This window comes from Oryctolagus cuniculus, chromosome 20 (assembly GCF_964237555.1).
Source record: "Oryctolagus cuniculus chromosome 20, mOryCun1.1, whole genome shotgun sequence".
NCBI lineage: Eukaryota > Metazoa > Chordata > Mammalia > Lagomorpha > Leporidae > Oryctolagus > Oryctolagus cuniculus.
Window position 1 is genome coordinate 16832449 of NC_091451.1, and position 25219 is coordinate 16857667.

The window sequence follows — 25219 nt, forward strand, 5'->3', positions numbered from 1 at the left end:
GCTGCGGCCGGCGCACCGCGCTGATCCGATGGCAGGAGCCAGGTACTTATCCTGGTCTCCCATGGGGTGCAGGGCCCAAGGTCTTGGGCCATCCTCCACTGCACTCCCTGGCCACAGCAGAGAGCTGGCCTGGAAGAGGGGCAACTGGGACAGAATCCGGCGCCCCGACCGGAACTAGAACCTGGGGTGCTGGCGCCGCAAGGCGGAGGATCAGCCTAGTGAGCCCCGGCGCCGGCAATCCTCCCGCCACTTTAGAAAGGGAAATCCACCTACACGCCGAGTACAGCTAGAACACCAGGGGATGGGAGAAGCGGCTCCTACACACAGGAAAGGGGAACGCGGCAATGGAACGCGGTGCTGAGTGACACCTTGTGCACATCCTCACGCTGCCGTTTTCTGTATTGTCCCATTGACAGGCAAGATTCCTGGGGCTCCGAGAGGCTAAGCACGTACCCAACATCAGGGGTTCAAGAGGCCTGTCTGACTTCTGGGCCAGTGTTCCTTCCATCAGACCATAGCAGTTCCCAAAACCAAGCTTACAAGGGCAGTGAGTTCTTTCCAGATCACAACCCCCAAGTTTCCTACAGAAAGTGAAAACCCTGGGGGAGTAAGGAGGCACAGGGACACACAAACCGCAGTGCCTAAAACATCTGATTTCTAGGTCTCACTCCTACAGCACAGGCAGGGCACAGGGACGGGTACTGCGACTGTGCCGTGAGCAGGGAAGCAGCACTGCGGCAGTTCAGGGAAGCGGGCAGGGAGCACGTGCAAGTCAGAGCAGCAGAGCTCAGGGATGCCCGTGCCCCTTGCTCAGCTCCAAGGACAGGGCGGCACTGCAATGAGTCGTCCTTGGGCTGTTGTGAAGCCCCATCGGGATCCATGTGACGGGAGCATCTTCTCTCAGCAAGGCCATCTGTCACAGCCTGTGCGGCAGTGGGGGAGGGGAGCACCTGTGGTCTCCAGTCACTCTGTTCTGACCACCCCTCGGCAGAGTCTCCTTCAGGAGATTCAGCCCCAGCAAGAGGAAGCCCAAAAGGGGGCACCCTGGGCACATGGCAGCCTGATACCCAGGTGCAGACAAACCAGGCAGCCATCGGCTGCTCTCCAACACACAGACATTCATTGTTAAGTCCAAGCCATCTTGCCCAAGCCTCATTAGACAGACAAGAAATGAGATCACAAGAAGTGCACAAGGCTACCCAGTCAATGTCAAGGTCAGCCCCTGGGCCACCACCCCAGTGCACCGCTTACACATACGCCCAATTTCAGGTCCCTGTAAGAGTGGTGGCTCACAATTTCCCTGAGCTTTGGATTAATAAAAGCTACGGCCCTTTCCCCTCAAAAGGAACCCACCCACATTTTGCATCCCTCCCAGGGGCTTACCAACCTATGTAAAGAGAAACAATGTGGTGCCACAGAGGCTGACGGGGAGTGAAGCGGATCCCCAGTAAAGAGCTGGGTTCCCTGGTCCTGGGAAAGGAGCTATGTTCTTCTCCTGACTCCACTAGACCACTGAGATGGCCACTTTGTGCCCTGTCCCTAAGAGACCCCAAGCTATCCCACAGGGACAAGCAGCAGATGAAGCACCAGGTTAAGGAATGAAAACTTTCCAAGAAGAGGAGACAGGATCCTGTCTCATTTCCTTACAGGTCCTGAAGCAGGGCTGGCATTGTGGCACAGTGGGCTGAACCTCCACTATCATGCTAGAATCCATACGGGTGTTGGTTTGTGTCCTGGCTGCCCCACTTCTGATCCAGCTCCCCACTAATGTACCTGAGAAAGCAGCAGAAGATGGCCCAAGTGCTTGGGTCTCTGCACCAATGTGAAAGACCTGGAGGAAGCTCCTGGCTCCTGGCTTCGGCCTGGCCCAGCCCTAGTCACTGTGGCCAACTGCTGAGTGAACCAGGAGGTAGAAGGTCTCTCTCTGTGTAACTGCCTTTCAAGTAAATAAAAATATCTTAACAACAACAAAAAGATCCTGAAGCACAAATCCTGACCCTGAGCCATGACAGAGCAATCAGCTGTTTGTAAAAAGTGGTAGATGCAGCTGCCATTGTGGCTTAGGAGGTTACATCACTGCCTGTGATGTCAGCAACCCTAATGAGGGCCACTTCAAGTCCTGGCTGCTCCACTTCCAAAACAGCTCCCTGCTTAATGGCCTGGGAAGCAGCAGAAGATGGCCCAAGTGCACTTTGGCCTGTTCCAGCCAGGCCGATGCAGACATTTGGGGAATAAATCAGCAGGTGGAGCAGATGGAAGGTGTCTGTCTGAATGTATCTCTCTCTCTCTCTCTCTCTCTAATTCTGCCTTTCAAATAAATAAAATAAATATTTTTTTTAAAAAAAGTGGTCACCATTAGCTGTTATCAGGCTAGCTAGGAGAGAGATGTGGGGAAAGGAGGGCATCAGTTACAGTGACTCAAATGGCAGGACACAGAGGAAAAAAAAGTAAGACACATCTGGGAATCCAAGTCCATATGCTTTGAAGAAGCCCTTCCTGCCCTGGATCTGGACCCCCTCCCAAGGTGTTCCCCAACTAAGAGCTCCATCATAGGCCACAGGTCCCTCCTAAGGCCCACTGCTCAACAAAACCCCGTGCCCCGACTCCAACACAAGCTGAGTGCCTGAGTGTCCCCAGGGTCCCCAGCCACTTCCAAATCCTGCCCCTCGAGAGAGCTACAGGGGAGCCCCTGGACCCACTAAACAGGAAGGAACAGGGCAGGACCCCTGGGGAACCCATGGGTAAATGTCCCTCCTGACTGCTGCCCAGTGGTGCCTGGGCTCCACAGCCACAGGAAAGGACTGAGGCCCAGGAACACACCAGGAATGCCAAAGACGCCACTGCTCTCCCCGCCTGGGACTTCCCCTCATCTGCTCTCAGCACTGTCTCACCTCCTCTTCCCTCCTTCAAGTCACTTCGGGAACAAAGCACAGTTAGGAAATCCTTCCTGGAAGCCTCTGAGGAGGCGTGGCCAATAGAAACACCTCCCCTTGGCTTTATAATTCTGTGTGACTTTGTACTGACCATGTGACTTTGTCCTTCTACCTGACCCCTCCAGGAGCTCCGTGAGGGCAAGGGCCCATGCCACCCAGGTTAACAAAGCTATCTGTGCAGGAACAGGCCACAGAGGCCCCAGGGGACGGGAAAAGCAGGGTTCCAAGGCAATGTTAAAGAATCGAGAAATGCAACTGGACCTGCAGGTCAGAACCCTGGCCTCCGGCCTCTCTGCAGAGTCCTGTTTACCTGGCTTGTCATTTACTGCACTTCAGCTTTATTCCTAAGGGACTGGTTTTGGCTTGCACAGTGCGCCTCTGTTTTAATGGGAGATGCCACCCGACAGGACACTGGAACATGGCGGGGGACTGCCGGCTAGTTTCAGGTACAGCCTCCTGCAAGCAAAGGTTTTATTCAAGTACCTAGAAAAGTCCTCTGAATTTATCTGCCACCCTCCAACTCTCTTTAAGAAAGACTTGCAGCAAAGAACCAAGACTCAGAAGCACCGGAGCCACGGACCGCTGAAGGGATTGCTCCTTTGACAAGGTGCGTGTAAGGCATCCAAAACGTCTTTACCTCTCAAAAAGGACCAGGAACTGAGTTCTGCAGCTGACACTTATGCCTCCTAGATCCACTCTGTGGATGTTTTATGGCTCCTTATTTTATTCTCCTACTGGGGAAACTGCTTTTACAGCTACAGCTACGCCCCATCGCTTCCTAAGCAAGCCTAATGCCACACTGCCCCCGCCTAGGGTGCCTATGCCTCAGCGGCTTCATCCATAGGTCAGACCATGCTCTGCCATGTCTGTGAGAACAAGGACACCAAGGGGGGCAGAATCACGCGTGTGGGTCACGGGGTCCCACAAGCTTGGCAGTCAGCACACTCTCAGCTGGGAGAAATCTGACACAGGAAACCCAGGCAGGGTCTAGGGCCCGGGGCTGGTCTGGGTACACCCAGGGCTCAGAATATTAGAGGTGGCCACGGCAGAAGCTCTGTTGTCTTCACACAGCAAAAAAAAGCAAGTTTTCAGCTTCCTGACCTTGTGAACTCCAAGTGAGGGTGGACATGGGCACAAAACAGGGGGAGCTACACTGGCCTCCAGTGGCAGGAGAAACAGTCAAACAACTCAACAACACCAGGACAGGTACTATGAGGAGCATGATGGACAGTTTCCAAGTTGGGAGTAAAAGGAGCACTGAGGTTGGACAGAAGACAGGTGGTAGGTCCCACAGCACAATGCACTGGCCTGTTCCAGCGACAGCTGGCAAGCACGGGGACATCAGCCAGTTAGAGTTATGGCAAGGCCAGCGTTCAGCACAGAAAGAGCAGGAGGCAGAGGCGCCAGAGGCTGGCAAGGAATGCCCTGTTAAAACACCATACTCGGGCTTCCAAAGCTGGCCAACGGACTCAGATAATAAGGAAGGATCAAAGGCCTGGGGACCATGGGATGAAAGGCAAATTCCACGCAAGTGAGGTGCGAATGACATCCTTGGATAAGAGAAAGGGAACCTTCTTACATTTTGAGATCTTGTAAGTCAACCAGTTCAACCGACATTTCATTTACTTGTTTGTTTATTCTACATATAAACTTTTGAGGGCCCTACTATATACTGGGAACAATACCTAGAGCTAAACACACATCCCACAGAAGGGATATTCCTGATATCACAGCCAACAAAAAAAAAGAGGAGGCCGGGTGATGCAACTCAGTGGCTTGGTCCGTAGGCCAGCAGTGCTTTGATTTGATTTGTTTTCCAACAGTCTATGAATGCCGCTGGTGGAACATGCAAGCCACATTGTTCCCACTGAACCCCATGGTCTCACACCAGCAGCTTCGCGAACAGACTTCCCCTGGCTGGCAACCACAGGGCTAGTGGCTCTAGCTCCTTGTCACTCTACTGTTTTTCTGCATACCATCAGGTAATACACGTTTAACATAAGACTACTTAGCATTAACCACAGCAAGGACAAGCCATGGGTGACTGCTAGGGGAAGAAGCCAGCTTCCAGCTGAGTATGGAAAACGGGGTAGGGTTTGAACAGGCAGGGAAATGAGGCGTTCACACAAGCCAGTTATCCCAAGAAAGGGTGAGTGTGAAGTGAGCCTAGTGGCCTGGAAGTACAGGGTCTGTTCCAGAGGTGGGGGAGATGTGGTTTAAGGGTCAAGTACCTCCAGAGAAACAGGGAGATAAGGCAGCAAAAACCTCCTAAGAACTTTCAACTGTACCTGAAAAAAGGAAGGCAGCTGTGGCTAGCCCCTAATCTAACACGCTAACAGTCCACCCCTCATCTCTGGTCTTTCAGCTATAAAAAAAAATTTTTTTTTCAATGGATGGTAGAGCAGGAAGGATACCAAATGCATTAGTGACTTTTTTTTTTTTTTTGACAGGCAGAGTGAACAGTGAGAGAGAGAGACAGAGAGAAAGGTCTTCCTTTTGCCGTTGGTTCACTCTCCAATGGCCGCCGCGGCCGGCACGCTACGGCCGGCGCATCGCGCTGATCCGATGGCAGGAGCCAGGTACTTATCCTGGTCTCCCGTGGGGTGCAGGGCCCAAGGACTTGGACCATCCTCCACTGCACTCCCTGGCCACAGCAGAGAGCTGGCCTGGAAGAGGGGCAACCGGGACAGAATCCGGTGCCCCGACCGGGATAGAACCTGGTGTGCCGGTGCCGCAAGGTGGAGGATTAGCCTAGTGAGCCATGGCACCGGCCTCAGCTATAAAATTAAGAACAACAATCTCTCTCTCTCTCTCTCCTCGCCTTTCAAAAAAAAAACTAATAAATCTTTAAAAATTAATAAATAAGAATGAGCTGCTTGAACCCTAAGGAAGATATAGCAGGAAGCAAATCAGACATTAACAAAACATGGATGCTACAGCCCTGTGAGCAGAATGACATTTTTCCTAGTCACATAAAACTACAGCATCATAGGGATGACACAAAGTGACACAGTGAAACACACAGCTGTCCATGCCAAGTGTGCAGGCAATAGTGTAGCAACAAGGAACACAAGCTGACAATACACTGACAAGTGGGTGGAGAAGCATGTGACAAGCAATGTGTGTATTAGGATACTATTTAGGGGTAAAAACAAATACATACACACACAGGGAAACTGGAAAACACTGTCTTCACCTCTATGCTTTTCTGTGTCTTCTATGAAAAGAAGTTAGGGGGCCAACGCTGTGGCATAGTGGGCTAAGCCTCTGCCTGCAGCATCAGCAAACCATATAGGCGCTGGTTCGTGTGCTGGCTGCTCCACTTCTAATCCAGCTCCCTGCTGATGGCCTGGGAAAGCAGTGGAAGATGGCCCAAGTGCTTGGGCCCCTGCACCCAAGTGGGAGACCTGGAAGAAGTGTGGCCATTTGGGGAGTAAACCAGTGGATTGAAGACCTCCCTCTCTGTCTCTCCTCTCTCTGTCTGTAACTCTGTGTCTCAAGTAAACAAATAAATCTTAAAAAAAAAAAAAAAAAAGAAGAAGTTATTAAAAATAACAGGGCAGGCGCTGTTACACAGTAGGTAAAGCTGCTATCTTCAACACCGGCATCCAATATGGATGCCAGTTTGTGTCCCAGGTGCTCCACTTCCAATCTAGCTCCCTGCTAATGGCTTGGAAATGCAGCAGAAGACCCAAGCTCTTGGGCCTCTGCACCCACAGGGGAGACCCTACCTAAAGAAGTTCCTGGCTCTTGGTTTCAGGCTGGCCTGGGCCTGGCCACTGTGACCACCTGGGGAGTGAACCAGCAGAGAGAAGATCCCTCTCTTTCCCTCTCTCTCCATAACTTTGACTTTCAAAATAAATAAATCTTTAAAAACAAAGAAATAAAATACAAATAATAACACTGTCTTCACTTCAGCTAATTCTACATTCTCCATGACTTTCACATATTACGGGTTGAATATCTCATCCAAAATTCTTGGGGGCCGGCGTCGCAGCTCACTAGGCTAATCCTCCGCCTGCGGTGCTGGCAACGCGGGTTCTAGTCCCGGTTGGGGCGCCGGTTTCTGTCCCGGTTGCTCCTCTTCCAGGCCAGCTCTCTGCTGTGGCCTGGGAGTGCAGTGGAGGATGGCCCAAGTGCTTGGGCCCTGCACCCCATGGGAGACCAGGATAAGTACCTGGCTCCTGCCTTCGGATCACGCGGTGAACCGGCCGCAGCGGCCATTGTTGGGTGAACCAACGGCAAAGGAAGACCTTTCTCTCTGTCTCTCTCTCTCACTGTCCACTCTGCCTGTCAAAAAAAAAAAATCTTGGGGCCGGCAACTTTTCAGGTTTCAGAGTGTTTGCAGTTTCAGAATAGTTACATGGGCTCTCCTGGTTGAGCATCACTAATCCCAAAATCTGAAATGCTCCAAAATCCGAAAACTTCTGAGGTCACGTCAGGCTGAAAAAACTTCAGGTTTCAGATGACAGGCACTAAACTTGTACCTCAGTTGCGCTAATTTAGCTTTGATGGGCACTCTTAAACGACTTCACGTCATACCACCTCCTACCTGAACAACGCTGACCTACCCACAGAACCCATCTTCACACTGGAAGCCCGTCCTTTGCCAACGTCTTTGCTAACCAGCAAGTTAACTGGATCTCCCCGACCTGATGGAGCGACACACAAACCCCTTTATAGAGAGAGGTTTTCCACAAGTAGTTTTCAGATGCGACGTTTAGGTTAATGATGCGATGTGGTAAAGCAATACAAACCATTAGTTAAATCAGGGGTCTGAACCACGTATGCCAGGGCCTGACTGAACCTGTCTGGCTGGAGGGAGCTCTTCCCAACACACGCCCCGCATTAAAACGCCAAGGCACAGGACAGGCGCTCAGTGGAACAGGTGAGATGCCTGCATCCCATATCAGAGCGCCTGGGTTTGAGTCCCAGCTCTGCTTCCAATTCCAACTTCTTGCTGATGTGGATGCTGAGAGCCAGCAGTAATGGCTCAGTGGCTGAGTCCCCGCGACCCACATAGGGCGAATGGGTTGCACTCCCAGCTCATAGCTTAGCCCTGGCTGTTACAGGCGGCACAGAGGGAGTGAACCAGTAGATGTGAGCACTCTCATTCATTCTCATTCTCTCTCCGCCTCTTTTAAAAAAAAAAAACCTATGCGTGACCGGAAGCAACTGCCCCCAGCAGCTGTGTTCACTAATGAACCCCTGTTCAGAGCTGGGCTCGCTGCCCACCAGCCTCCTCTGCAGTCAGCCCTGGCTCTGTGGCTACATTCTGGCCAGTGAAGGCGGGAGGATGTGCAGAGCCGCTGAGCAGTCAATGGACGCTCACTCAGCCACAAAGGGCACCTTTTCTGTGCCTCTGCTTTTCTTCCTCCTGCAGTCAAGGGATCTGAATGAAATAACTGGTCCTCTAGCAGCCATCTTGGACAGCAAGGTGACCATGAGGAGGCTGCCGATAGGATACTGGAGTAAAACAGAACCTGGGTGCTGTGGGCCTGCCCTAAGTTCTCCAGGCTTTTCAAAGACAAATGTGTCCTTTGTGCTAGCCAGTTACTCTGTTTTGTCATTTACATTACGTGCAGTCAAATCTAAACCCAATGCACATTATTTATGGACACAGGATACCATATGCTAAACACATTTTATTCTCAGTAAACAGTAAGTGACTTTTTCAAGAAGGTGACCAGCATAAGGCTCTTTAATAAATTCACTATTTACTGGACTTTTTTTTTTTTTTGACAGGCAGAGTTAGAGAGAGAGAGACAGAGAGAAAGGTCTTCCTTCCGTTGGTTCACCCCCAAAATGGCCACTACGGCTGGCACGCTACGCCAATCTGAAGCCAGGAGCCTGGCGCTTCCTCCTGGTCTCCCATGGGGTGCAGGGCCCAAGCACTTGGGCCATCCTCCACTGCCTTCCCGGGCCACAGCAGAGAGCTGGACTGGAAGGGGAACAACCAGGACAAAATCCAGCGCCCCAACCGGGACTAGAACCCGGGATGCCGGCGCCGCAGGCAGAGGATTAGCCAAGTGAGTCGCAGCGTCAGCCTACTAAACCTTTTTAACAGTGGCAAGTTTATCACCAACTACCTTCTCTTTCCCACAGACAACCCTCAAATACATACACTCTTTCTCTACTGATTTAACGTCAACTAACACACATAATTCCTAGTATTCTGCCCTCACAGGACAATAACCAAAATTCAACTCTCTGCAATCAGTAAGAAAAACCAAGGGAAGGGTTCATTTGGTGTACTGGTGAAGATGCTGTTTGAGACACCTCACCCCAGATTGGAGTACCTGGGTTTGAGTCCCAATTCCAAACTGGGAGGCAGCAGGTAATGGCTCATGTAGCCGAGTCCCTGCCACCCATTTAGGAGACCGGGATGGAGTTTCAGGCTCCTGGCTTCAGCACTGCGCAGCCCCAGCTGCCGTGAGCAACTGGAGAGTGAATGAGAAGATGAGACATCTCTGTCTCTTTCTGCCTTTTACATAAATAAAAATCAAAAACCCAATGCCAACAGACCAGGATCCTCATGTCTATAAAACACAAAGAAGTTATGACTCCCAAACTAGAGGCAATAGAAAAGGACAGACGTAACAATTCTAAAATGATCTGCATTGGGATAACAACCATGGAGTCATTAAGGCTCACACTAGATGTACACAACCCCAGGCCAACATCCACTCAGAGACAAATGTCAAGGAGTCCCCCAACTCACTCACAACAGGCCTCAACATCAGCACCAAACTGCAAGCCAATGACCCTGCACACCTCTGGGCATCGACTGTCTTGACAAGGTCCTTAAAGAACTGCCCGGTGCGGGAGTCCGAACCCTGCTGCAACACACAGTACCTGAGGCTCTGCCTCAGCTTCCAACAGCCAGTGTAGTGGGCGAGCATTCAGCCTAGCAGTCAAGATGCCCACATTCCACACCAGAGAACCTGGCTGTGAGTCCCAACTCTGGCTCCTGACTTGAGCTTCCCAATGACTTCTCAAGTAATTGGCTTCCCACCATCCCCATGGGAGTCCTGGATTCAGTTCCTGTCTCCTAGCTTGGACCCTGGCCCATCCTGGGCCACTGCAGGCCTTTGAGGAGTAAACCAAAAGATGGAGGCCCTCTCACATGCTCAGGTGCTCTCTCTACTTAATAATAATAATAATAATAGGGCCAGTACTGTAGTTAGTAGGTAAAGCCACCGCCTGTAGTGCTGGCATCTTATATGGGCACCGGTTCAAGACCTGGCTGCTCCACTTCTAATCCAGCTCTCTGCTATGGCCTGGGAAAGCAGTGGAAGATGGCTCAAGTCCTTGGGACCCTGCACCTGCGTGGGAGACCCAGAGGAACCTCCTGGCTCCTAGGTTCGGATCGGCCCAGCTCTGGGCATTGCGAACATTTGGGGAATGAACCAGCAGATAGAAGATCTCTTTCTCTGCCTCTGCATCTGCCCCTCTGTAACTCTGCCTTCCAAATAAATAAATAAATCTTTAAAAACAACAACAACAACCACCACCAATCCCACTTAAGGACAAACAAAAGACTAGAAAAAGGGAAAGAGAATGGCATTCAGGTCTCCCGCCCTCTCCTGTAAACAGCAGGACTGTGACAAGGTAGCTTTTCCTTCACAAGAGCCTAGAGTTCCCGACACAAATCCCCTAAAAGGTAAAAACTTGAATACATAGCTTGAAATTATACTAACTTTTAAAACTTCATCAAGGACATCAAAACTGTCATGGTTCTATTATCTTAAGCCAGGGCTTGGTTACTTAACATTACAGCACTGTGGCTTGTTCTCTCAGCATGATAAGGATGTAAGGGAAAAAATAAAGAAAACTCAGCTCCTACATCACATTTGCTACCAACACATCTGCTGCTTCCTACTGCCTCATCCAAAGCAATTTGGAGGTATAAATTACTTGGAAAAGTGATCACCAACAGCTCTAAATTATTCAAAGAACTGAATTTCGGAGGCAGGATGAGCATAACCATGTGAACCGAGACAGGATCATGGCAAAGGGAAACCAGAAAGCATTTTATTCGTGTAACTTAAATCCTTCACAGGCACACATCTTCAACTGATCTCTGATAGTCCATATTCTTGCAGAGTATCTATTCCATTACTAAGAGGGAGGAATACATAGGTAGAAGAGATACAGGTAACAAAGGCTATTTTAAAGTAAATTGGAAAGTAGAACCATGCTTTAAAAATGTCTGGAAAGGGAGCAGTCTTGATGCAGCGGGTAAGATGATTGCATTCCATATCGGAACACCTGGGTTCAAGTCCCAGCTCTGCTTCCAACCCGGCTTCCTACATTTAATGTGAATCCTGGGAAGCAGTAGTGATAGCCCAAATACTTGAGTCTCTGTCACCCACATGGGAGACCTGGACTGAGTTCCAGGCTCCGGGATCTGGCCTAGTCCAGACCTGGCTGTTGCAGACATTTGGGGAGTGAACCAGTGGGCAGTTCAGTCCACCAGTCTGTCTCTGTCTCTCTGCCTTTCAAACAAAATTAAATAAATAAATTTATAAATGTCTAGGAAGATACGCTAAATCTAACAGTTGTTCTCTCTAAAGCAAAAATCACAGGTTAACCTTCTTGTCTTTTTATTTGTATTTTCTAATTTTTTCACAAGCACTTACCATTTACATAATTTTAAAGTGTATTTTTAAAGGTAAGCAGACTGGGGCTGCACTGTTGTGCAGCAGGTTAAAGCCCTGGCCTACAGTGCTGGCATCCCATATGGGTGCTGGTTTGAGTGCTGGGCTGCTCCACTTCCAATCCAGCTCTCTGCTATGGCCTGGGAAAGCAGTGAAAAATGGCCCAAGTCCTTGGGCCCCTGCACCCATGTGGGAGACCCAGAAGAAGCTCCTGGCTACTGGCTTCGGATCAGCTCAGCTCTGGCCATTGCAGTCATTTGTGGAGTGAACCAGCGATGGAAGACCTCTCTCTTTCTCTCTTTCTGGCTCTACCTTTCTCTGTAACTGTGTCTTTTAAATAAATAAACAAATCTTAAAAAAAAGTAAGCAGATCCACCATAGTACCAACAGAAGAAGAAGCTACACATGGAACAGTTCAGAATAAAACAAAGTATGAGGGATTTCTGGGCTCAAAGATGAAAGATGCAGGGAAGGCAAAATCCTGGGGCGCGTGCAGCCCCTGGAGTCTTCAGCTCAGTTCCCTCCCCCCGAGGCCTGACGCCAGGTGGTTTCAGGCAGTTGCATCCTCTCTCCCGAAGGATGCAGAGAGCGCAAGCGCGAACTTCCATGCCAAGGCAGCTCAGGCCTGGCTCCTGCAGATTCAGCCAAGGAGGCGGCTGAAGTTTCCAGCAGCTCACCATCTAATTATTTCTAACCCCTGCTTCACAGTCCAGTTTATGGATTCTGCATGTTTAATAAACAGTTACTCCTCACCTCCCTTACGGCAATTAATGCCAGCCCTGGGCTATGAGGTCTGTGACACCACCAGCCAGGCCATACTCTCCAAGCTGACAGTGCCACCTGAACGGACTCATGGTTTATGCAACATGCCTCCCTTCCTACAGTCCTGCTTCTAGTGGACACCTCAAATTGAGGTGCTGAGGCAGAAATTCCAACACAGTGGCCTAGGTTTGCTCTGCCTATTTGTTCCACAAAAAGGAAAATGCCTTTTCTGATTACATGCACGCTTCCCTCACATGGAAAAATAAATCTATATATTTTTGCACAGCACATCAGAATCACACATTACCAAGTCTGCTCGCTATCACGAGCTTAGAATTATCCCAAACCCCCAGGTGCCCCATCCTTCTCCTCTTAAACCTATTTTTCTTGACTCTTATCTCTCCTACATCTCAACTCAAGGATGGAATGCTTTGTTTTATTTTGTTTTGTTTTACTTTTTATTTACTTGAAAGGCAGAGAGAAAAAAGACAGCTAAATAGAGAAGAATTGCGAGACACAGTGAGACAAATTAAAAGAGAGAACGCCCCTATCTGTTGTTCACTCCTCAAATGCCCATTACAGCTACAGCTGGACTGAGCTGAGAGTCAATCGAGGTCTCCCACGTGGGCGGCAGGAACCCAAACACTTGAGTCATCACTGCTGCTTCTAGGGTCTGCATTAGCAGGATGCTGGAGGCAGGCGAAGGATATGGGTATCAAACCCAGGCACACGGATGTGGGTGGCAAGGGTCTTATTTGGCAACTTAACCACTAGGCCAAATGTCCACCTGGGAGGGACTACTGAGCAAGGAGTTCCCTGCACCCAAGGCTCAACCAGGAATCCACTCCTACTAAAGCCATGGGCCGAGTCTGCAGGTGCCCTTACCCTCCCAACCCCACCTCCTCATACTCACTGTTGCTGGACTTAAGGTCTCGGTGGATGATGGGAACAATCGCCTCATCGTGTAAGTAGTTCATGCCTCTGGCAATCTGCACGGCCCAATTCACCAGGATGTCCGGGGGAATCCTTTTCCCAGATAACACTCTATTCAAAGGCCCTCCCCGGGCAAACTCCATCACCAAGCAGAGGTTGGGTTCCTTCAGACACACCCCCCTGAGGGCAATGATGTTGGGGTGCTTCAGCATGGCGAAGAGCTTGGCCTCCTGGCGAACATTCTCTATGGTCTGGCTGATGTCTTCATCGGGGTCGTGGCGGGCGGCTTTCACGGCAACCTCATCCCCTATCCAGAAGGCACGGTAGACCTTTCCGAAACCCCCAATGCCGATGATCTCTTCCAGGGTTAGCTCCGCAAAATCAATCTCTAACACTGGGGAGAGAAGACAAAAGGCACAGGTCAGAGACATCCTGGAAATGCCAGTCAAGCATCCATCTGTTCACTGGACTTTTCTGTCTCCCCCCACTGGAAGACCAGCTCCATCAGGGCAGGAACCACAACTAATTTGCTTTATTTCACATTATGCCTAGTTGACTAGCACATAGTGGGTATTTAATAATGAGCACCAGTTCATGTCCCAGCTGCTCCACTTCCAATCCAGCTCCCTGCTAATGCACTTGGGAAAGCAGTGGAGGATGGCCCAAGCGCTTGGGCCTCTGCCATCCACGTGGCAGAAGCTCCTGGCTCAGCCTAGCTCAGTCTTGGCCATTGCTGCCACTTGAAAAGTGAACCAGAGAATGGAAGAAATCTCTCTCTCCCTCTCACTCTCTCTCCTTTTCTCTTTCTCTCTGTAACTCTGTCTCTCAAATAAATAAATGTTTAAAGAAATTAAATAAATCCCACTTAGAAAGTTAGGCAGAATCCTGTTCCAAAGCCAAGCGTTTTAACCAACAGAAACACTGGGGAAATCTTTGAGGGTCCTACTCAGCTTCACTCTGCACTTGCTGCTGAGAAGCACACGACCCAAGGCCCAGGGCAGAAACCCAACAACCACAACACAGGGGGAGAAGAGGTTCTGCAGAAGGTGATCAGAGGCTTACGAAAATCACTGACTACCACACAGGACGGGGATGGAGCCGGGGAACAGGCAAAGGAGTCTGGGATCTGATGAATGAGTGGGAAGAGTTGCACAGGGCAATGGAGGAGACCAGGGTGCAGAAAGACAAGACTGTGCACCCAGGTGTGAGAGTGCAGGGTGTCTGGTGCAGCCGGATTACACGCACAAGGACAGCACGAAAGGCGCATAGCTTTGCTTGGGGTCACCAGATGGTGAGATGTTTTTAAAGCCATTTTAAGGGGCTTAAACTTCACACTGTAAACAGCAGAAGCCATGCATGTTTCCGAAGAGCAGTGTTGTTAGACCAACAACTTAAAAAGAAGACTGATGGTAGAAATCCTGGACAAGAACTTCAAAGGGTCCCTGGGAAAAAAAATAAAATTAAAACCTAAGTTTATTTTTTGTACAAATATATTTTGAAATCTATGCATAGTTTTTTTCATAATATAGACTTCATAAACTTTTTGAAGACTCTCTGTATGCATGGATTTCAATTTTTTTTGCAGCAAAAGAATTGTGTCATTCCATTTCCCATGAGCTTTTAGACGTGCTCTCATAGAACACAGCCTGGCAGACAACCTTCAGCAAAAGGCATCACTAACAAGGTCACTGAAATAGCCCAAGCACACTGACCCACAGCAGCAGTGAATGCAGGAGGCACTGGGTCTGCTCGGGAGACTTCCAGGACCCAGTTCACCAGGACCTGGTAGCTGAGATCCATGGGAAAGGACCCTCAAAACAGATACCTCTGTGCCCTCGTTCAATCCCCAAAGTTCCCGGCATCAGCCAATCCAGAGAGTCACCGTGAGGCCCTAGATTGTATCTGCAGCTGTGTTGCATGGAGAGATACTAACAGCTGCCAGCAATGAGAAATCTTGGGCTAGCTATGCCATTTAGTGCTCAGAGAGCCAAGTGCTATTTTATGTTTCTCTCATGAAACTCTGGGTTTTTTTTGTTTGGTTGGTTTTGTTTTTTGACATCTCCTCAGTCTCTGCGGTCTTTGCCTGACTAACTGATGCTCACTCCTCAAGACTCAAATGTCAACTTCATATAGGAACTTCTCCTAACCCCAGACCAAATGAGGTCAAGCTCCCGATCAAACACTTCCATCGCTGTCTCCATTCTGCAAGGCTCATCAAGGTCCTCATTACTTAACTGCCAGTTCAATGCCTGTCCCCCTGGCTTGGTCACAATATCCACAGGGCAGAGGTTCTGTCTGCCCCATTCACCACTGCACTCACCAGATCAAACACTTAGAAGGTGACTAGCTGATGAACGAAATTTAAGGGTACTTCAAAAAGTCTGCAAAAAATAGAACTACAAGGCAAGTTTATTTTGGTGCAAAAACATGTTTTGAAATCATGCAGCTCCTTCTGTCAGTTTCTATTTGCCTCTCAATCAGAAAACTTTGTTGTGGCTTAGCATCCTTTTTAGGTCCTCTAGTAATGAATCTGTCCTTTGTTCTAGACCCTGTCTAGCCCACTTGGGGCCTCATTCCTTTGTAATCACAGCCTCTACTCTTACATCAATTGTTCTACTCCCGACCTGTGTGTATTAGTGATCCTTTCCCCCACTTAATATTGTATGATTATTCAGAATTTCTCTACAAACTCCTCTACCTGCAAAAGCAGAGTGGCCTTTCTCCTGGACTTGGTTGGGATCAGCTTTAAACCACATCCATCAAAGTCTTCACAAGGGTCCAGAGACTCTCCTCATTTCCTCTCCTCTATGAAATCCTTTCATTACTTGGTTAATGCCACTCTTAGGATCATTGGTTGCTATTCTCATACTGTCTTTTATACTACTGTGTCTGCTTAAGTGTTTACAGGAGTTAATAAGGAACGAACCAAGGTCTTCAGCAACCAGGCGGTGAACCAAATGCTGCTACAGGGATATACTTGGTTCCTTATCCAGGAGACAGCACCTTGAGACATCACCCCATGCCAACAAAGAGTACCTCATCGCTCCATGTCACCAGGAAGCAGCTGTAAAGACAGATCATCACCCCTCTATCCCTCCTGGACTTTTGGGACTAATGTAATCACATAAAACTCTTGCTTTATAAAAAGTAAAAGGGGGGAATGTTAGTACAATGTCGCAGACTTATCTATGGTGCGATCCACACCCTGACACCATCCTAGGCTCTAGCCCCTGCTGGAAGCCAGGTGACCACATGGCCCAACCAACAGTGTCAGCCCCATGCCCATCCTAATGGGATTCACTGCTCCTACTGCCTGCCCATCCCCCGTCAAAGTTTTAAAAGGGCCTGTTCCTAAACATGTGGCTCGCTCTCTTTATCTCCATCTCCTGATCTCTGTCTCTTTCTGTCTCTCTCTTATGCTCTCCTTCTCCCTCCTTTCCCTCTTCGCCTCTTCCCTCAAGTCTGTCGAGTTCCCCCAATAAACTCTTCTCCTTAAAAAAAATCATGCATACAAGGGTCTTCAAAAAGTTCATAAGAAGGCTGGGCGTTTATAGGGAATTTGATGTCCATACCCCATATCCAAGTACCTGGGGTTGATTCCCAGTGCTGGCTCCTGACTCGTTTCCTGCTAATGCACACCCTGGGTGCAGCAGTGATGCTTCAAGTGATTGAGTCCCCGACACCAAGGTGGCAGACCTGGATTTAGTTCCTGGCTACAGTACAGCCTAGGCAGGGTCAATGTATGGACTCAGGGGCAGTATTTGAGAGCTGTCTCTGTGTGTCTCTGCCTCCCAAATAAATAATTTTTTAAGTTCGTGAAAGATTATTATGCAAAAAATATGCAAGAATTTCAAAAAATGTTTCCATCAAAATAATCTTACCTTTTTATTCTGAAGTAAAGTAAAAAAAAAAAAAAAAAAAAAAAAAGTATCTCCAGGGCCAGCCAGCATTGTGGTACAGAGGATTAAGCTGCTGCTTGCAATGGAAGCATCTCCCATGATCACCAGTTCAAGTCCTGGCTGCTCTTCTTCCAATCCACCTTCCTACTTATGTACCTGAGGAAGCAGCAGAAGAGGGCCCAACCAAGTACTTACTTGGACCCCTGCCATGCACATGGGAGACCCAGATGGAGTTGCAGGCTCCTGGCTTCAACTGGCCCAGCCCAGGCTGTTGCAGCCATTTGGGGAGTGAGTTAACCAGTGCATGGAAGAGTTCTCCCCCCACCTCCCCATCTTTTTCTGTCTCTCCCTCTCTCTGTAACTCTATCTTTATAATAAATATAAATAAATCTTCATTTAAAAAAAATCTACCTCAGTAGGAAATAAATCACATCCAGATCTCCAAAGACAGAGACATATGAATTGGACTTTCTGAAACAAATGCAGAGCATAATCACACTTTAATAAAAAACTAAGAAAACAAAAATATATGTCTGAACTTTTGGCAAGACCAAAAGAGGAACTGCCCACTGCTGGCTGTTCCTTTCCTTTCTTAGCCAACCCTGTGACGCCCGCATTCTCCACTCAGATGCTGGTAGTGTTAAAAAATCTGTTCTTGCTTAATTATAGTACTTTGATTCTTTCATTTGTATTTTGGAATGCAACTAGCAGTCTGCACAGAGCAACTCCTAGGAAAAGTTGGTGGACTGTCTTTAAGTACACAAAAAAGAACCCATCTGGGCCCCCAAAAGTTCCAATTGGAGGTCACTGGGAGTCTTCCTGAAGAGTAGATGGTGTGACAGACACTGCAGGCCAGTCATCAGATCCATTCCAAAACCTTCTAGCAAGTCTTTCAGCATGACAGAGGGCAGGAAGCCAAACACTGCACTCTCCATACTCCCTTATAGCTAGAGTGCTGGATGCAAATTTAGTTCTGCAAACCAGAGACACAAGATCTGTAAGGCAGAAGAGAGACCCTGCTGCCTCTCTTGGCAAGCCTGGCCGCAGTGGGTTTTCCTGCAACAGCAAGTGAGTATCCAATCACTGGCCCTGAGGATGCTTCATGGCCAGTCTCTGAACTGCAGCTGCAACAAGTCCTTCTAGAATACAACAGCTTCCACAGCAGCTCCTGATTCCGCATCTCCCAGATGAGAGAGGTGGCAGCTCGACAGGTGGGCCAGGACTGCCACGTCCCAGGAGTCGTTCCCATGGGGCCAACAGACAATCTCCTCTCCCAGACCCTCCAGCGACTCCAGAAGCACCAATTTCCCAGGCTCAGTCCCTTTCCTGCTTAAAATAGCTAAGTGTTCCTCAGTCCTAAAATGAATCCTGACTGATCACTAATTTTTGCATGATGTCATCCACATGCATGAAAAAACTCTGTCTATGTTACGGAGACCAGAAACCATTTTGGAGAAATATATATTCTGTTAAAAGTCTCCTTCGGGGTGGGGGGAGGGCAAGCATTTCGCATAGTGGTTAAGATGTCACTTGTAACACCCACGTCCCATATCACAGTGCTTGGCTTCCAGTCACGGCTCTGTTCTCCCTTCCAGCTTCCTGCTAATGCACACCCAGAGAAGCAGCAGCTGAAGGCTCAAGTATGTGGCTCCCACTACCCAGAGGGGAGACCTGGACTGAATTCCCAGCTCCTGGCTTTGACCTAGCCCAGTCTAACTATTATGGGCACTTGATGAAGAGTAAATAGATCTCTCTCTCTCTGCCTTTCAAATAGGAAGAAAAAAAAAAAAACAGGAAAAAAAATTAAGACTCTCTTTGAAGGGAAGGAACATGCATTTTTTTTTCTACCAGCTTTTACACTGATGACAGCATATGTGTCTATTTAACAAATCTGTATTTGTTATGTCCTCGGCTAAGAATATGAATTCTCCTTAAGGGGACTACCTGTTGTGCTTTCTCTTGTATGCTCCCTTTTTCCTCTGGCCTGAAACACAATTGTAGACATACAGAAGGAGTGAAGTACTGAAATACATGGAGCTTAAAAAAGATAAGATTCAGAACCACAGTGCTGAAAGGACAGCTCCTCGGACTGCACTTCAGAGAGGACAGAAAATCTCTGTGGAAAGCAGTAAGCTCTCTTTGGAAGAACATCGCATCTGGATCCTGCTATTTAGTTAAGGAAGTATTAAGACTTCAAGTGCAATACAGAATACAGTTTCCAAACAGAAACCAGACAGACCCCAGGCGCTGGGGAAGATGGGCCCCTTCTCCTGTTCCCGACCAGGCAGCCCCTTTGGACAAGACCTCCAGCTGCAGCAGAAGGCATATGGGCCTCTCCTTTCAATCCCTGCTCCAGTGAAGACCTGGTTTTAAGTAAGAATCAGGTCAAGTTGCATTCAGCACATTTTTCAGTTTCTGCAGAAGGATATTTCCAGGAATATCAGGAACAAAACCTTCTTTGTTTCGTTTTTGGAGTCAGGACGTAACTCCTCCCTTGAAAACAACTTACAGACACATTCTGACAGGTTCTGGGAAAGTGAATGGCACACACACCTCACTCATGTAAAAGTCTTAAATACATCAGGAAATACATCCTTACATTGCTAGTGGGTGTAGAAAAAAGAAGCATAAATTAATAACCTTAACGGATGCCTTGTTTGGAAACAGAAACAACTGTCTCGTAAGAGAAACTTCTAGAATGATGTCTTCCAAGATGACACATTTACATCTGTACATTTTTCAGCTTTTGCTAAAACAAAGATGAATGAGCTCCTGGTTACCTCTATTTGTCACTTATGAAGAGCCAAACTCCAATGACCTATGTAGGAGGGAGAAAAGCACTATCTAAATCTAAGATGGTTTACAGTATCACAGTAAATTCTCTGTCCTAAGATTTAGTAACTTCCCCTGTCTCTTTTAGTTAAAGTTTGAAATAATATTGTCACCTGAAAAAGCAATCATCTAAAATCAACACTGAACGTTTCTGCCAGACTCACTTCTACTTGCAGTTCAGAATGTAATGTTACGGTATATGCCCCAGAGGGGAAGTTAAAGGAACCCTGGCGAAGAAGTGTCAGAGGCTCCATTCTGTTCTGAGTCTCTGGAGACAAGTGTGTCTGTCAATCACCTTTATTCTCCGGCTGACACTAACTGAACTGATCTGGTGGACACAGAGCAGAAATCAGAAATGCACCTGTCAGCAATTACCCAGGTACATCTTTATCAAATCACTACAATGAGCGCAGCAGGTTAACGCCCTGGCCTGAAGTGCCGGCATCCCATATGGGTGCCGGTTCAAGACCCGGCTGCTCCACTTCCAATCCAGCTCTCTGCAATGGCCTGGGAAAGCAGTAGAGGATGGCCCAAGTGCTTGGACCCCTGTACCCACGTGGAAGACCTGGAAGAAGCTCCTGGCTCCTGGCTTTGGATCAGCACAGCTCTGGCCATTGCAGCCAACTGGAGAGTGAACCAGCGGATGGAAGACCTCTCTCTTTCTCTCTCTCCCCTTCTCCCTCTCCCTCTCCCTCTGCCTCTCCTCTCTCTGTGTAACTCTTTCAAATAAATAAAAAAATCTTTAAAAAAAATCACTACAATGAAATATTTACAACCCAATCCCCTTCATGTGACTTATAAGCACCTCCTGATCACTTCTGTCTCCCCTGGTACTTAACACAGTATCCATCATTCACTACTCAATAATTAAGTTTTTGACTGGAATGAAATTTTCTGAATTATCAAGAATAATTCTAAGGGCTACCTCTGTGGCATAGTGGGTAAAGCTTCTGCCTGTGGCACAAGCATCCCATATGGGCACCAGTTCTAGTCCCGGCTGCTCCACTTCTGATCCAGCTCTCTGCTATGGCCTGGGAAAGCAGAAGATGGCCTGAGTGCTTGGGTCCCTGCACCCATGTGAGAGGCCCAGAAGAAGCTCCAGGCTCCTGGCTTCAGATCAGCCCAGCTTCGACCACTATGGCCATTTGGGGGGTGAACCAGCAGATGGAAGACCTCTCTGCCTCTCCCTCTCTCTGTCTGTAACTCTACCTTTCAAAATAAATAAATAAAACATTTACAAAAAAAATAAATAAAGAAGAAGAAGAAGAAGAAGAATTCTAATCAAGATCAGAACTCCTGGTAGGGTCAAGTAAAAAACCCAACCAGGAGTTTCAAATGTCATGTCCTCAAGTCAATTCTCTAAATAAGCACAAGGTACTCCCTGTTTCTTCATCATCTGGAATGCATTTAATCCATGGCAACTTTTGTTACAAAAAAGATAAATCATAGTCTCCCAACAGAGAAGGACCTTCTAGGGTAGCACAGCCTGACCTGTCTTGCTCTCTGTGGATAGACTGCTCTCGCCTACATCACCCAGCATTCACTCCTGACTGCCTTGACAGCCGGGGCTCAAGGTACTACGGAGACCATGCTCATGAACCTCACATAACTCTCCTACTCTGACATTAGCTGTCCTTAAAAATAAAATTATGGGGCCAGCACTGCGGCGCAGATTAATCCTCCACCTGTGGCATTGGCATCCCATATGGGCACCAGTTCTAGTCCCGGCTTCTCCACTTCTGATCCAGCTCGCTGCTATGGCCTGGGAAAGCAACAGAAGATGGCCCAAGTGCTTGGGCCCCCGCACACTTGTGGGAGACCCAGAAGAAGCTCCTGGCTCCTGATTCGGATTGGCACAGCTCTGGTCGCTGCGGCCATTTGGGGAGTGAACCAGTGGAAGGAAGGCCTTTCTCTCTGTCTCCTCTCCTTCTCAATCTGTAATTCTACCTATCAAATAAATAAATATTTAAAAAATAAAATTATGAGTGGACATGTGGCACGGTGTTTAAACCATCTCTTGAGATGCCTGCATCCCATATTAAGTTGCCTGAGTCCGAATCCCAGCTCCACTTCCTATCCAGCTTCCTGCTAACACACACCCAGAGAGGTAGCAAATGATGACTCAAGTACTTGGGTCCCTGCCACCCACATGGGAGACCTGGGTGGAGTTGCAGGCTTCTGGCTTCAGCCTAGCCCAGCCTGGCTGTTGTAGGCATTTGGGGAGTGAACCAGTGGATGGAAGACCTCTCGTTCTCTGGCTCATTCTGCTCTCCTGCTCATTTCTCCCTGTCAATCTGTCTTTCAAATAAATAAAACTTAAAAAAAAATCACAAAACTTCACCCATATAGAATCTAAAATTCTGACTTGTGTTTAAAACTACATGGTGGGGCTGGCACTGTGGTGGCATCCCTCAGGGGTGCAAGTTCAAGGCCTGGGCCTGGGTGCTCCACTTCCGATCCAGCTCCTTACTAATGCACCTAGGAAAGCAGCGGAAGATGGGCCAAGTGCTTGGGTCCCTGCACCCCATGGGAAACCTGGAAGAAGCTCCTGGATTCGGCCTAGCCCATCCCCGGCCATTGTGGCCACTTGGGGAGTAAACTAGTGGATGGAAGATCTCTGTGTATCTCCTTCTCTTTCTCTCTGTAACTCTGCCTTTCACATAAATAAATACATCATTAAAAAAAAAAAACTGTATTGTGTTTTTCTAACATGCAAGGCTATTTATATTTCTTCCAATATATGACCAAGTTCATGTTCATCACTACTTCAAAGTTATGCCAGGACCCTTAGCCTTCATCTCACCAGATCTCACACCAAAAAGACATTGTACCCGGAAACAATTTGAAGTCTTTCGCCTCTTCCAGGTATTATAAAGACCAAAACGTAGAAATATGAAGCTTTAAATCAAATGAAAGGTAGAGAATAACAAAAGGGAAGTACAGGTTTGAACACCAGCTTGATAGAAAAAGAGCAGAACACAAGGAAGGTGTTACAATTTTGGTGTTAAATGCTACTATTGAAAAACATCTTAGGGTAAAGAAACACAAGAGCACAGGTGAAAACAAGTCACAGGACCAGAAAGAACAGTTACAAGTGAAATGTGCAAACTAAATGCTTAAAGTTGGCCCTTGGTGATGATTTTTTTTCAAAGTCAACTAAGATGCAAAGTACAGAAAAAACGGAATAAGCACTAATAAATGCATAATCACAGAAATCAGACACTCGCAAATCCACACCGTGCAAACTGCACTGGCAGCTTCCACCTGGCTGCTAAAACGACCTGGTGTCCCGGACTACGGGGTTCCCACGACTGGGTAACTGCTTTGAAATAAACAAAGGAAATTTCATTACCGGGGTGGCAAACCAGGCCTCTGGGAGAAGGGCCCTGCGAAGGACCCCTGGGCACGGGCTCCCGGGGACCTGGCCAGCGCCAAATATAGGCGAGGATCTAGGGTGAGGAGACAGGAGGAAACGTCTCGGTGCGCGCCGCCCGGCCTCGGGGGCGGCGACTCGGAGGCTGTCCCCTCCTCAGCCCTCCTCGGTGAGACTCCTGAAGACACAACTTGGGACACCCAGCGCAGGCAGCAGGGCAAGTCAAAGGCACTCCAGCCCGGCGTCCACACTCGCTTCCGGGACTCGGGAGCCCGCCCAGCTCTGCGGGAGGCACCCCCCACACCCCGGCAAATGGCTGTGAGGGGCGGGGACGGGCGACAGGACAGCTCCGCCGGGCTGGGGGCTGGGGGCTGGGGTCAGGTCGGCGCCCACCAGCCGGTCCTGTGGACTGGGAAATGGGCGGCTCAGAGCCCAGGTTCCAGGCAGGGCCTCCGGCGCGTCCGGGTCGCCTCAGCCACGGCAGCCCGAGCGCGCGCCCTCCCGCCCGCCCACACCCGGGCAGGCGCTGCCCAGCGCGGCCGCCACCCCGGCCCCGGCCCGCCCCCGGCCCCCGGCCCCCGGCCCCGCCTTACACTGAATGGGCGGATAGCAGCTGGGGTCCTCGCCGCCGGGCTGGCAGCGGCTGGAGAAGGCGCTGCGCGGGGTCACGTAGTTGCTGGGGAAGATGCCCACCCGCTGGTTCAGCTGCCCGGTCCACCAGCCCTCGTCGCCGGACACCTGCGAGTCCTTGGACAGCACCTCCACCACGTCGCCCAGCCGCAGGGTCAGCTCGTCCTCGCCTGCCGCCTCGTACTCGAACACCGCCGTCCAGTAGGGCAGCGGCGCGTCCGAGCCCAGCTCCCCAGGGGCCGCCGCCGCCTCCTCCTCTTCCTCCTCCTCCTCGGCCCCCGCGCCGTCCTCTCCCGGCGGGGTGGCAGCGGCGGCGCTCGCCAGGCAGCCGAGAAGCGCTCTGGAGGGCTCCATGGAGCGGCCGATCCATAGGGTGCGGGGCTGCCGCCGCCCGCAGGAGCCGCCGCCGCCTATTGTTCATGCGGCTCCGCAGAGCTGGGGGGGACCCCCTCCCCCGACGGCGGCCGCAGGTAGGGCCCGGGCTGGCGGGGAGGGCAGAGCCGGCGCTCCGGGGCTCGCGCGGCGGGAGGGTAAGTGCGCCGAGCGCGAAGGCTCACCGCCGCCTAGGGGTGCGGCGGGCCCGCGTCCCCGCCTGCCCGCTCGCCCCCCGGGGGCGGCGTCGCCACCTCTGCCGCGGGTACCTGCCAGTGCAGCCAGCGCCCGCCGCCGCCAGCCGGCCGCCGCTCCCCTCAGCGCCCCGCGCCGCGCCCCGCCCCCCGCGCCGCCCGCACGCCCGGGACCACCTGACGCGGGCCTGGCTCCGCCCCAGCCCTGCGGATCGGGGAGGGGCGTGGCCTCCAGGCGCCAGGCACGCCCCCCCAGCGCCAGCCGCCTTCCCATTGGCGGCCGCCGACCCGTGCGCAGGTTGCCCTCGCCGTGGTTGGGGCGGCCGCGCTGGACGCCCTGCAGGGCCCTGCGCCTTCGCGGCCCCGCCCCTGTTGCGGGCGCTCTCGTTCTCGCAGCCCAGGTCGACCCCTTGCGCGCTCCTATTGGCCGGCCGCGGCTGCAGCCCATTGGTCCCCGGCACCTGCCCGTTTACGCACGGGGCGAGCTCGGCACCCCCGGGCAGGAGGCGGCTCCCGCCTCATTGGGTGCGTGAGAGGGCCAGGGTGGGTCCCGAAAGGTAAGGCCGAGCCTTCTCTAGGAGAAAGACGGGAGGAGCGGCCGCTCCCTTTGTTTCCGTGGATGGGTCAGGGG

General features: G+C 50.1%; 1 protein-coding gene across 2 annotated transcripts in view; it reads right to left on the reverse strand.

Moving 5' to 3' along the window:
* MAP3K9 (mitogen-activated protein kinase kinase kinase 9) overlaps positions 1 to 24734 on the reverse strand; it is a 91049-nt gene extending 66315 nt beyond the window's left edge. Inside the window, exons 1-2 of one of the 2 annotated variants that reach the window (XM_070065169.1) lie at positions 23986 to 24734; positions 13269 to 13682 (exon numbers count right to left, since the gene is read on the reverse strand). In XM_070065169.1, coding sequence (XP_069921270.1) covers positions 13269 to 13682; positions 23986 to 24376 — 805 coding nt within the window. In that variant the 5' untranslated portion in view covers positions 24377 to 24734. The remainder of the gene's footprint in view (positions 1 to 13268; positions 13683 to 23985) is intronic. The other variant, XM_070065170.1, reaches the window with a different exon arrangement.
* Positions 24735 to 25219: the final 485 nt, after the last annotated feature.